The 13,066-nt window shown below is 43.4% G+C and overlaps 1 protein-coding gene across 1 annotated transcript in view; it reads left to right on the top strand.

Moving 5' to 3' along the window:
* Positions 1–13,066, top strand: part of ARHGAP22 (Rho GTPase activating protein 22) — a 109,023-nt gene that overhangs the window by 86,895 nt on the left and 9,062 nt on the right. The window contains exons 4-5 of the mRNA XM_041461328.1: positions 5,338–5,545; positions 9,188–9,320. Coding sequence (XP_041317262.1) covers positions 5,338–5,545; positions 9,188–9,320 — 341 coding nt within the window. The remainder of the gene's footprint in view (positions 1–5,337; positions 5,546–9,187; positions 9,321–13,066) is intronic.

The following is a 13,066-nucleotide window of genomic DNA, read 5'->3' on the forward strand; positions in this document are numbered from 1 at the left end:
AAGACACAGTCTGTGGCCAAAAATACTACTGGATACCAAGCTATCATGTGAAGATAGTTCTGGGGAGAGGTGTTTCTTTTTCATATGTACAGAATATTTAAATGGATATGTATGGATGAGAACAAACAGCAAACAGTTTCTAGTGTATGCTCTTTCTGGGAATGGGGTCAGAAGACACCAAGTTGTACCACAGACTCATCTGTGTGACTATGGAAAAGTTATGTTGTCAATTTTTCTTGATTCCTAATCGTCTTTTGCTTCCTTTCTTTCTCCCTATTCTTGCATTCTTTTTCTGGTTGAATTGTTTAGTTGTTGAGGACTATCTTTTTTTAGGTACATATGGCTCCTACCATGAAACTCCTTTTTCTGTTGCTGCTGCAGTAATTCGCGTAGTCTGTGCTTGGGTGGGCTAGGGGAGGGGAAGCAAGTTAAAGATTTGTGTGTGTTTTGTGCTGTGGAAACACACGCATTTCTGAATGTCTGCCCGTGATTTTTTCTCAGTTGCTTTCATGTGTGAGAGGGACAGATAAATGGGAACTTAAGCATGAAAGTGGGAAGGTAAAAGCAGGCACTTACCTGTGCAGGTGAGCACGTACACAATCTTTATATCCATAAACTGCCTGTCTGTGAGGCACCACATGCGTGCGCGGGTGTGTGTACTGTTGTAGAGCAGCATCCAGGTGTAAGGCTGATTATCTTCCCACACATCTTTTAACGTGTGTGGAATAAGCTGCACATGCAGCTGACGTAGGTGTGCCTGGACTTTTCACACTTTAAGCAGATGCGGAGTCCTTAGTCCTCCGTATGAAGAAAATCTACTCAAAAACTCACTTTATCTCTGTCTTTAGATTATTTTGGTTGAACTCCGAGCCTATGATGAGGAAAAATGTAGCAAAGAGCATATATTTTCCTGCCCACTGCATGTCTGGACAGCATAGCTGAATGTATAGGCTTTGTATGCCTGGAGCTGGTGGGTGAGCTGTTCAGGCCAGGACAGAGAGCCTGTCTGTGTCTTAGTCAGTACATCATTCCTGGCTTGCTTTTTCCACAAAGAGTCACCTAAATCTTTAAAAAACAGAGGCAGCTTGTTGGAGTAGAGGAAAGAAATTCTGTAGCTCTGCTAGCTCATTTTTTTAGTATCTCTTGAATCTTTTTGAGATTAAGGATGTGGTTCCAGGCATGCTGGAGGTTTTTTTTCTGCTTTGAAATCAAACAAAAGGGCCTAGCTATAGATAAGGGTATGACAAGGAAAGTTAACCCATAGGTTGCTAGTAAACTTTTGGCTTTATTTCCAGCTTAACACTGTCTGGAGTGTGACTGGATGGCACTGGCTCCCCTTCTTTAGAATGAAGAAAAAGACTTTAATGTCTTCCAGCGGGATCATCAAATGGAGTGAAGCGCTGCCAAGTTCAGTCTGAGCTGCAGGGCCCAGTGATTAAAAACAGGCCTGTGCCTTGAGGAGCCGGCAGATGAGGCTGTGTGTGACTGGCTCCACACTGCTTCTCCTTGCAAGGCAGGGCAGCCCCTGTCCAGACTGGAGATGTTGTCATGTGCTGGGAGTCTCAGGCACGTTTAACTAGATCACTTTTACAAGGTCTGGGACCTGACAGAAATTAGATGAATGACACAGAGCCACAGAACCCCAGTTCCTCAGTTTGCCCTGTGTGGCTCTGGGAGACTGAAGTAGGCACATCTGCTAAGTCTGTTGCCAGTGTGACTGAGAGAGTCCAAGTGATAATTCTCCCAAACTTCATCAAGCAGATGCCCAGACTGCAAGCCTGGAGCTCTCAGCATCTCAAGCTTCCCTTTGACAGAACCTTTCCAGCAACATTCCATAAATAGCTCTTAGATTGCTCTTTCTATGCCCTTTACATTATTTTTTTTTCTAGGCTACTGACAAGTTCTGCAGCCCCTGCACAGATGAGCAATTTCTCCAAGGCCAACTTTTCAGTCCCCCTAACTGCAACTCTTGTGCTTTTTCTCTCTTAACACCAATCATAATGCTCTTACTGCCAAAAGACTCAGCCTGGGTGCAGTCTTTCTTCTGAGCAGCATCTCTGGTGGCCCTTGTCTATGGCTCAGCAAAAAAAAAAAAAAAAGTAGGATAGAGAGAAAGAAAAACCATGGAGCTGCAGTGTAACTGAAAAATGTAACAAAGGGAAAATCACAGTTAGCAAAATACTTAATCTTGGGTGAAATATTTTTTCTGAGCAATGTTTGGTGATCCATTCTAATGCTTCTCTGGAAAATTAGGGTTCAGTTTCAAGGGAGGAGGAAAGGCATAGATCTGCAACTGGAACTGGGTTGGAGTGGGGCTGCCAGACCTGGGTGGGAGGCAGCTGAGAGAGCTGGGCTGCAAGAAGTCTTTCATCCCGGCAATGACGTGAGTCCTCTTCCCACCAAAAATTACCTGTACAGACTGTGTGATCTCACTAGCACAGCCCTTCAGCAGACACTGTCACACAAGAAGAAACCCATGCTTGTGCCACCTCCTTTCACTCGTCCTGTGATAGGTAGATCATCTTCCTTGGTCATGTTTGTTTCGTGCCTGGTTTTTCTTGTTACTTATTTGTAATGGTCTGAAGGGAGGTGAAGAATACTGCAGCATAAGAATATTTAAATGCCTTTATTTCCTCCAAAGAATGTTGTTTACATCAAGGAGAAAAGCGTTACTGATTTTGTGTGAGGAGGAAAGATGGGATCCCCAGCATCTGGCTGCGCAGGAGAAACCCACAGCGATGGTGATACTGTGTTTGTGAAGGGTCCATCTGCCTCTCCATCCGAGTCTCAAAGGAGATCACCCTTCTATCGCTGTTGCCTTAGCATCACATTTCTTAATCTCTGTGTCAGTGGTCTTTCTTTGACTGTAGTCCTCTTGTCTCCAGAAGTCACTCACTGTAGATTGCACCTACAGAAAAGCTGTTGCTGTTGTGATCCAAGTTGACTCTGAAGGCAGGGACTGATGTTGCCTGAAATGTATTAGAGATGTTGCTGATCACAGACCAGTCAAGGCTGGGGAAAAGTAGATTCTCTTCAGTGGAGATTATGGATGCACTTGTTCTGCTTGTTCTTGCTTATGTGTGTGTCTGACACTGCCTTTGTCCTTGATCTGAGTTCAGTGTAGAACATCAGAACATGAGCTTTTAGAACATTGTACATGTACTTTATGCCTGGGGAATGCAGAGCATTTGCCTCTTTCCCAGAGTTTTCTCTAGACAGACCCATTAGGAAACAGATTCAGCAAGTAGGGATTTGAGAAAAGAAGGCTGCTATTGCCCTGACATGTGCAGCATCCTGACCTCCCTGTATTTATATGTCTTGCATCTGGAAAAGTGGACAACATGTATCATTTTAAGGAAATAGATATGCCCCATCATGACAGCAGGGATTACATGATGGGATTATAAAGCAATCCGTGCAAAAGCAGAAAGAGATTCCCTTTCCTAGAAACTGACTTCAGAAGCACCAAACTCAGTGAAAACTCAAAGAGATTAGAAATAAGAACTAGTAAAACCTTTACTCTGCAATAAACCCAATATATACAATGATAAAGATAATTCACTCCCATGCTCCAGGGCATGCTCTCCTGCCAGGATGAGGGAATTTCCTTTGAGACTTTTCATGGCCCTCCAGCTTTGATACTGTAATGCAGTTGTGTAGGCTGTGGTATAAGGAAAGTTTCTCTCTTCTGATGTGTAACAAATAGGCAGGGAAAGGAAATTGGGCTTCAGGATTCTTCTTGCAACTTTTGTTCAATGAGTTGAACCTGATAATGAGAGGGTTGTTTCACTGAGGATTCAGCAGGCTTGGACTGAATATAGAAAGCAGGTATGGTTTGACATGGTGTGTCCTATGAGGAGCAGTGGTGGGTGGTTAGGGAATGTCTTATCAGGAGTTACCAGACTCTTATGAATATAGCACTAAAAAAATTAAAAAAAAAAATAAAAAAAAAAAATAAAGACATGGTCACTAGTGGGGGTAGCTAAGTGGAGCCTTCAGAAACAACCAAATTCCCTGGCCTGGTATGAGGACATATGTGCAAGCATTAAACACAGCTTCTGGCTATTGAGTGTGAAACAATGTGACTCCTATATTGCATGCTGCTTTTTTTTATTTCAGACCTGCAGGTTTAACTGAGTACTGAATGAATGATCTAAAGATCCTTGATATCTATAGAAGACTTCTTGTAGCTTTGAGAAATCCCTGAATAGAATTTCCTACCTGCTCTGATCTGGTTTAATCTGAAATTCTGAGAGTAGATTCTGAAATTCTGGGAGTAGATTCTGGAATCCCCTCACTTCCTGAATTTTTATTGCCAAAACATTATTAGCTTGGATACTCTCTTCCCTTACTCCACCAAATATTGTAGGGTGCTAGAATTAGAGTTTCAGAACTCAACTCAGTGACAGTCCCTTTAGATGGAGCAGTCTCCCAGTGGTAGGGATTGAATTAAGATCTCTGAGCCCCTTTACACAGCCTGAGCCCCTTCTAAGTTGCCAAAAGTTGTGATGCCAGACGAGTGGCATTCAGCTGGTATTGGCCAGGAACTCCATGCTCCCCAAAGAAATAGACAGTGCTTCATACTTAATGATATATGTTTACAGTAGATCTGACTAAAGAATTAACCTAGGCCAGTCTGGTTTTACAGAATATGGTGCTGCTGATATTTTCAAGATGCAAGAAGTACAGCAGACACTTTTTTTTGTAGGAAGGGCAATGATTTTTACTGGTTTGGGTTTTTTTTTCATTTTTATTTGGCAAGTTTAATGAAAGGGAAAGAAATAGAAGGAGTCTCCCAGGATGAGGAAGATCCTCACAATATCCAGTTTTAATGCTGACAGCTGTACTGTGCTGTTAGCAGTCCCCTCCTAGGGGGATTGCTGCCTGTTGGGCTGGCCAGCTGCGAACTAGCAGAGGGCAGCTGTGTGACAGCCTAAGCAGTGGGTCCATGCAGCAAAGGACATGTGTCCCTTAAAGTCAATGTAGCCTTTGTTTTGGTCTTCTTGGGATGGAAGATGCAATGAAAGTACAATTACTTAATCTAAATCCAGCGCAGCTGTGGATAAACATAACCTTAAACCCACCTTCCTTGTGTATGAGATACAAACTAGCTTAGGGCAGAGGACAGTTTGAAGCATTGTTAAGCAGAAAAAAAATATATTCATCATGCAATCCTTGTTTTTTAAAATGGCTTTATTCGTCAGAGTCTGTTAGAAACTGGACCTTCACAAAGGCTGCCCCCTCCATGTGGGAGCTTCCCTCCTTGTGTGCCCCAAGCAGGAGCTCAGGAAGAGTTTAAGCTGACCCCCAGATGTCTCTCTTGCTCTCTGCTGCCAGGGATCTTTGGGCAGCGCCTGGAGGACACGGTGCAGCACGAGAGGAAGTATGGCCAGCGCCTGGCCCCGCTGCTGGTGGAGCAGTGCGTGGATTTTATTCGGGAGCGAGGGCTCACGGAGGAGGGGCTCTTTCGGATGCCTGGACAAGCCAACCTTGTCAAAGATCTGCAGGATTCTTTTGACTGTGGGGAGAAACCCCTTTTTGACAGGTGAGTTGACATCACCAAATTCAGGCCGGTGTATGTGTGACATGTAAAATCTGCCAGGACTCTCCATGCGCTGGCAATCCTAGCTTACATGCTCTTTCCACACCATCATTCTCTCTGTTGAAAACACTGATGGAGCTTTCTCGGCATGGTGGTGGGTGTGGAGGCCTTTATTCAGCTCACAGTGGTAGAGCAGAGCTCATTGGTCTGTGTGGGGCTCCCCCAGTGTTTCAGCTTAAGCACATGTTCAATGAAAAGCTTTGCTAGATTTGGGTGCAGCAAACTGAACAGTTAGTGGGATCGTGCCACAGAAATGGGTGTGACAGAGGTGAACTAGGTGATGTGCTGCTTTCAGATGTTGCATTCTCCCAGCAGATCTGCCTGGAGCAATATCTTGACTCTTCCTTTGTCACCAGGTTTCAGAATACTCGCCACCATCTGACATGTTTTACCTGGACATTATGCCAGCAGCTATTTTGTAGATGCTCAGCTTAATGTTGGTTCCCATGGGAGGAGTGTCAGCCCTGTCTCTGAGCGCTCCATCCAAGGGCAGCAAGGGAAGGGCAGCTCTCAGCTGTGCTGTCTCTACACTGGCCCTCAGGCAGTCAGATGATCAGAGAGATGAATGCTGTCAAGGCCTTCCAGCCAAAAACTGTCCTTACCCTCTAACAAACATTTCATCCACTCTGTCATACGTACATCCTGCCAGGAGTGAAGGTCAGCATTGTGCAAAGCTTAATAGTCCCTTTGTGAAATAGGGCTTGGCCCTAACAGAGACTTGAACTTCAGGGATATTTGGATCCAAGGGCCTTGTGTAGATCTGGTCTGATCTCTATCACAGGTCCACAAATGTGATCACATCTGGGATCTTGTCTTGGAGGCCTAACACCATTTCTTGCTGGTACTCACTAGCCCAGATTTTCCAGGTGATGCCACTGGTGTCTGGTGTATTACCAACACATTAACCTTGGGGGATTGCTTCCCCTGGACCTGCAGCTAGTCTCAGCCTTGCCAATCCCATTCCTTCCCTTCCCTGCCTACCACTGCAGGAAGAGCTAGCACTGTCTCCTGCGTGGGCAGAAAAAGTGTTTGGTCTCATCTTGGGAAGTATATCTTCAGAGTTTATTTGGAACATTCTTCTAATTCTTCCCTTCCCTCAGCTTCCCAGACCACCCATCCTCCTTTCTTTGATTCCTAACCACAAACAGTATTTGCTCCCTAAATGGAAGTGTCAAACATTTAGAAATATTTTCATGAAAAAATAAGTTTGAAATCATCAAATTGTCTCAGTTAATCTTTTCTTAAACAAAACCTTTGTATTTTCAACTGAATGTCTGGGTGTTCTAGTTCAGAATTAGAATTATCTTAATTCAGTGCTTACACAGTGGAATAGGAGTATCTACAGAAGGAATTAATTAGGAGTGAAAGTTTCAATTTCAGGTTTTACATTTGCCTTATCTAACTTCATTGTTATGTAGATAAATCAAGCCTCCACCCAGCGTTTTTAAAGCAAAATACAATTGTACAATGGTTTGGATTGGAAGGGATCCTAAAGTTCATCTCCTTCAAGCCCCTTGCCATGGGCAGGGATACCTTCCACTAGATCACTTTGCTCAGAGCCCATTCAACCTGGCTTTGAACACTTCCAGGGATGAGGCATCCACAGCAACCTCTTCCAGTGCCTTACCCCAGCTCAGGTGCAGAAAGCACCTTTATTTCCACAGGTATTTGCACTGGCTAAATAGATCAATGCTAAGTCTCCCCTTTAAGAGAGGAACCAAGGCACTCCGGAAGGAATTCCTGCCCTTTGGGTAGTCAGTGTGTAATGCAGCAACGAAGGGTTCAGTGCAGAATCAAAGGAAGCAAGCCTGGAGTACCCAACTAGAGGAAAATTGGGGGTGTCCCAGTTGTTGCCTTTCGCTCTTGCCACCATGTCCCCATACAGTCTGTCTTATGCATCTGTAGTCACAGACAGCGGTAAGGGAGAGGCAGTGCCACTCTGGATAAATGAAATGCTTCTCCTCCTAGCAGCCATAATTCTCTCTACGTGTAACTATAACTTATCTCTGTATGGCCTGGGATACCTTGGCAGCAGAAGTGTGAAATCCTTATGCTTCTTTCCAACTCAGGTGCAGTGAAAGGAATATCCTTTCTTATTTCCCAGCTGCAGTCAGTGCTTTTAGACCCCTTTTGTAACTACAGTGATATCTCAGGTGTTTATAGCCTGCCTGCCCCATGATGGATCATACCTTTGTGATGACTGACAATTAAAATATGTATTTTTAAAAGACTTTCTTTTTCAATGTTCTTATGAAAGGCCAGGTGTTGCTGTTTTGGAAGCACCTATAGCAGTCTGCTCCTGTTGCACTTTAATGCACCGAAAGTCTGGCTGTATTTCTTAGGGATTGTGGATGAAACAGTTCCTGCAGCCAGTGGCCCTGAAGCTCTGTTCTGGGCTCTGCTTCTCAGTGACAGTCAGATCCACCATCCATAACTGAAACTCCACACTAAAGGAAAAAAAAAGAATAAGGGTACCGATCTCATTTGTAAAACACTAGAAGCAACTGAAGAAAATCACTGTGTGAAACTCTGATATTCTTAAATATGATGGAGCTGTTAAATCGAATAGCATTAGCAGGATTAGGAGTGAGTGGTATCTGCTGACAGTTTCCTGTTGTAGTTTTTCCTGTTTTCTTTTAGCTGTGTGTTGCAAAAAAGAAACATACTAAATAGAAGAGATTCAGCTTTTGGAGAGGAGAGAGGATTTGAAGCTCTCTTGCCCAGTGTTCACTGATATATTTTTCTCGGAATTCTTTCAAGACACTGGGTGGGTAGGGAGGAGCTAGTGACAGAATCTGTTTAGAATTCCAACAGTCAAAACCTTTGAGGAGGTCATCTGCAATGAGTAACAGTGTTGTACCACAGGAAAATTGGAATGAGGGAGAGATACCCCCAGACACCAGAAGATGGGTAGCTGGAAAGCGTTCATCATGGGATCTGACACCTCAACCCCAATTTTAAAGCAAAAAAGAAAGAAGAGGAAAAAGAAGTTCCTGGATTGAGAGAGAAAATAAAAGTTGATATCCTATCATAACAGATGGGCAAGGAAATTGTAGATACCACCAGCCAGGCAGCCATACCAAAAGGCAGTAGAGGACCTGGGGGAAATACAGCTTCCTCCATTTTATCTGAATGATTGACCAGGGCACGTGGGAGCCCAGCCCATCAGCTGTACGTGTGTGCTGGCTGGGGAGAGTATCAGCAAGGATCAGTGAGAGGCTCAGAGGTTGTGTTTCACGGATGCATCTGTTCTCAGTGCTGTGTGATCACTGTGCACTTGTCTGGACTATTCCTCACATTCCTGCTGCACACTAGCAGAGGAATCACAGTGTCACCCTACCTTAAGCAGTATCATGGGCATATCCCTTCCACTGCCTGTGTTACCTGAGGTGCATTTCTATCTTGGCAGAGGGGAGATTTCCCTTGTCCCAGGCAGACCTTCCTGCCTAGTACCAATGACTGGCAGAAGAGCTTCCTTCCATGTGCCTACTTTGTCTTGAGGGACTTTGATGCACCCCCAACAAATGACATCAAGCTTTGAGGTAGTGTGGGTTTCTAAATTTCCTTCCCTCTTCTCTATTGCAGCAACACAGATGTTCACACTGTGGCGTCCCTCCTGAAGCTTTACCTTCGAGAGCTGCCAGAGCCTGTCATCCCCTTTGCCAAATACGAAGACTTTCTTTCTTGTGGACAGCTACTCTCAAAAGATGAGGGAGAGGTCAGTGATCCTTCTAATCTGCCTCCTGAGAGGATGTTCCCAAGAATCAATGTAGTACAGGCTTTTTCCTCATCTCTTCAAACTTGATTTAAATTAATGAAGTCCCTGGGAACCTTTCCCTGAATTTTCCTGAAACTGTGAATGGGGTGCTGTTATCACAGGCTGCTGCTTAAAAAAAAAAAAAAAAAAGACAGTCTTGTAGCCTGGTGCTTCTCTCTTCAGAGCAAAGCTCTTGTGTAGCATAATTGGCAAGAGATACAAGGTAGGAGAAAATCTGGCTTCCTTTCCCAGCTTTGCTGTTCACTCACTAATAAGCTGTATGGAGTCACTCCCTTTGTCTGTGTTTTCCATTTTATATATCAGAACAGTATATTCTCCTTCCCAAAGATTTTGGTGGATGAGACATTGATCAGTGCAATGGTCTTTGTATTTCTTAGAGGAAAGGCACTATGAGAAGGCAGGCTATGATATTATCCTAGAATGGGGGGAAAAAGCTATGACTACTTTGCCAGAACCTTCTTATGATGTTCTTCTCTTTGGTTTCCAGGCAAGGGGAAGGGCTGACAAAAACTACCAAGTCTGTGGCAGTCATGGAACAGGATCATTTACAATATGTTTGGCTGATCTGTTTCATCCATATTGTGGTGCTCCCTTAGCCCTTTGCAGATTGCAAAGGCACGTTAGATGTGATCTGATGTGGGTGCCACCTTCTGGGACAGAAACTTAAAGAGGCTGTTACTTGTTTCTTTTCTTTGCTAAAGAAGCAAAGGCCTGAGGGCTTGTGAGTTGTGGTCCACAGTTCTGTCCCTTTTCTATGTGTGGTCTTGTCTTTGTCTCCAGTGGAATTTGTAAAAACTGTTCCTCACTGTGAGTCTGGGGTTCACTTCCAGTTCAAGTGCTAGAAGGCTCTGTGGAGATTGCCCTTTATGATGCCCACAGGAAGATGCTTCTCTGCATGCATCAAATGTTTCATACATGGCAATATAAGTTTTTTATGGTTAAAAGGCAAATAACACTCAAATAATGTAACCTCTAGTCAACTGTGAGAAAGCAAATTTCTGTGCATGCATGGCACAGCATGTTACCACACATGGATATGTACTTGCATTCTGGACACAGCCGCATCAGGGTGCCAGTGCACTAGTGTTGTATTTTAGTAGGTAGAGGTGTGTGTCTACTCCCTCCAAAACTTGCTCATTTTCTGCCTTGTCCTTAGTGAACTCAGGCACCTCTGCAGGGTGCTGTGTTACAGACCCCACAGCGGTTATTTCACAAGAAACTGCGGCATTTCAAAGGCAGTGGAGCTGGTTTGATTTTGGTCGTAAGATGTGCAGACTGGGAAGTTTTGGATCCATTAAACACTATTGCACAAGAGCAGAGACACTGCCAAATTGGGCAAACATAATTGTACATCACTGCTCAGCTTATTAGCTATGTTGTTTGCCTGATTTTGTCTGCACAGGCTGCAGCAGTTTGGGAAGCAACATCTGCGTGAGCAAGGTCAGACTCAAATGACTTGTGGGGCAGAATTCTCTTTAGATTAGAAAGGCAATGAGGAGCACTAGGTAGCCAAAATGAGCACTTACAAAATACAGCACTGCTCTTAGCACAGAGTTGTTTTGTTAAGGTGCTGTTGTAAACATGAGCAATTTTGGTTTTGTCAGGGAAACCTGGAACCTGAACGTGGGCTGTTTACCTTTCCAGAAAGGAAGGTGGAGTGCACACAGCAGGGGTGGAGAGGCTGTACGTGCACAGTAGCACGTGGAGCAGGATGCAGCACAAAGTCATACCTAGCCTATGGGGCCTGACTCGCCTCCCACATGGAAAATCCCCCTGCTCAGAAACGTGGTTTCATCGAAACCATGCTTTTTAACACGTAATGGTAAGCAGGGAAATTAAAAATTAAATGTTTTAGTTTGTAAAGGTATTTTGAAACAAATATAATTGTACTGGTTTAATTTAAAGTACTGTTTTTTTTAAATTTTTTCACTTGAAAGTTTTGAATGAGAGTTTTGGACTCTTAGTATAATTTTTGTTTTGTATGGCCACTCTCACCTCACACCCAAAAAACCAGAACTGCCTACGGCAAAATAGCCTTTCAGATGAATTTGTGGGACCTCATGCTGCTATACTGGGACTGTGGATAAGAATTATTGTGGTGATTATTAGCCTAGCTCCAGTACTGCCCAAAGTTTTTATTCAAATTGCTTTTCATCTTTATTCTGCACCCAGCTGATCTCTGGTGTTTGAATGCAAAAGGACTGTAACAGAGACCTTGGGTGGTGCTGAGGTCTCCAGGTATTTCAGCAGGACTGGAGCATAAGAAAAGATTTGATTCTGATCCAAACTGATTGGGAGGAGGGTTTGAAAATTTAGAGCAAGAGGGATCTTCAAAAGCCTAAAAACTCATTTGAGTCTGAGCTGCCTTTACATGGTAGTATTTTAGCCTTCACTGCTGCCTGTACACTAGAGATGTACACAGCAGTTCAGTGGATTGAACACAGGTATTCAAGTTTTTTTTTTCCAAGAGGCATCTGAATTTTTTATGAACATTTAAAGTGTTACTAGTTTTCCAGCCAAACTAGAAGCTCTGAATTGGTGCTGATCTGTTACACACATTGCAAAATCCTTGGGTTTGGGATCCTTCATTGGAAAGCAGCATTTTCAAGGAGGTAAGAGTTATTTCTGCAAAATCCCATGATAAATAACAGTACGGTGCTTCTGTTGCTAGCTGGGCTGCAGACATTGGCAATGATCAGTGCTGTTTGTTACTACAGGGGTTTCGAGTTTGTGTTTTCCTCTGGGCTGTCACTGTGGTGTTCCTAGGCTGAGCCTCTGCCTTCTGTTGGTCAGGCCTTGGTGAGGACAGATCTGGCAGAGCTGATACATGCTGCTCTAGGAGAACTTTTTTTACCTGTCAGGTGTTTGTGCTTCAATGAATATAAAGATGCTCTCTGTGTAATACCGTGCCTGAGATTCCTTGTGACAAAGCATGGATTGTAAATTCTTAAATCCCTGTTTTCTTTCAAGTAGCATCTTTTACCTTTAGGCATGTTTCCTGCTGTGCACAGCTGCCTAACTTTCTGTTCCAAAGTTTTCTCTTACATCCAGTAGAGCCAATGGCATTTTAATTCCGAGCACTTGAAACACAGTGCCAAATACCATCCTGATTTCCCTATTTGAAATAAATTGGGTTACAGAGCAAAATTCAAGAGGGAATTAGGTCTGTTAGCTCACCTGGTTCTGGTTCAAACTTGTCACTTGAAAGTTGATTGACCTGAACAACTGACCTTAACCTTCACATCAGGAGCAGCTGTCTTTGGCTGAAAAATTTTTAGAAGTTGAAAAAAGAGGATTGAGATTTTCAGAAGAGACTGGCCTTTTAATGGTGTCTCCATTGCTGTCACCATTAAACAAGCATAGTGTTTAAGCTAAGAAATTATAAAGTGGTTACTGCTTTTAAGAATTTTAAATGTCAGGTTTTTATTAGAGAACATTTTTTTTTTTTTTTTTGTGCTGGGATGTACAGAATAAAAAAGTACCTGTATATTTAAGGTAATAAGGAGGAAGGCAGGACTAGGCACTGCTCTATGGATCCTTCTGACTTCTGGACCAGAGAAAACAGAAATACAACGAATTGCAAGAGTTTGGCCAATAGAATTCCCTTCCTAACAGTCCTTAAAAATTCAAGGAGAGTTTGAAATGAATGTTCAGCTGCACTTTTTTGGAGTCATCTCCTTCTGGAA

Source organism: Pyrgilauda ruficollis, unplaced genomic scaffold (genome assembly GCF_017590135.1).
Source record: "Pyrgilauda ruficollis isolate IOZ18807 unplaced genomic scaffold, ASM1759013v1 scaffold15, whole genome shotgun sequence".
NCBI lineage: Eukaryota > Metazoa > Chordata > Aves > Passeriformes > Passeridae > Pyrgilauda > Pyrgilauda ruficollis.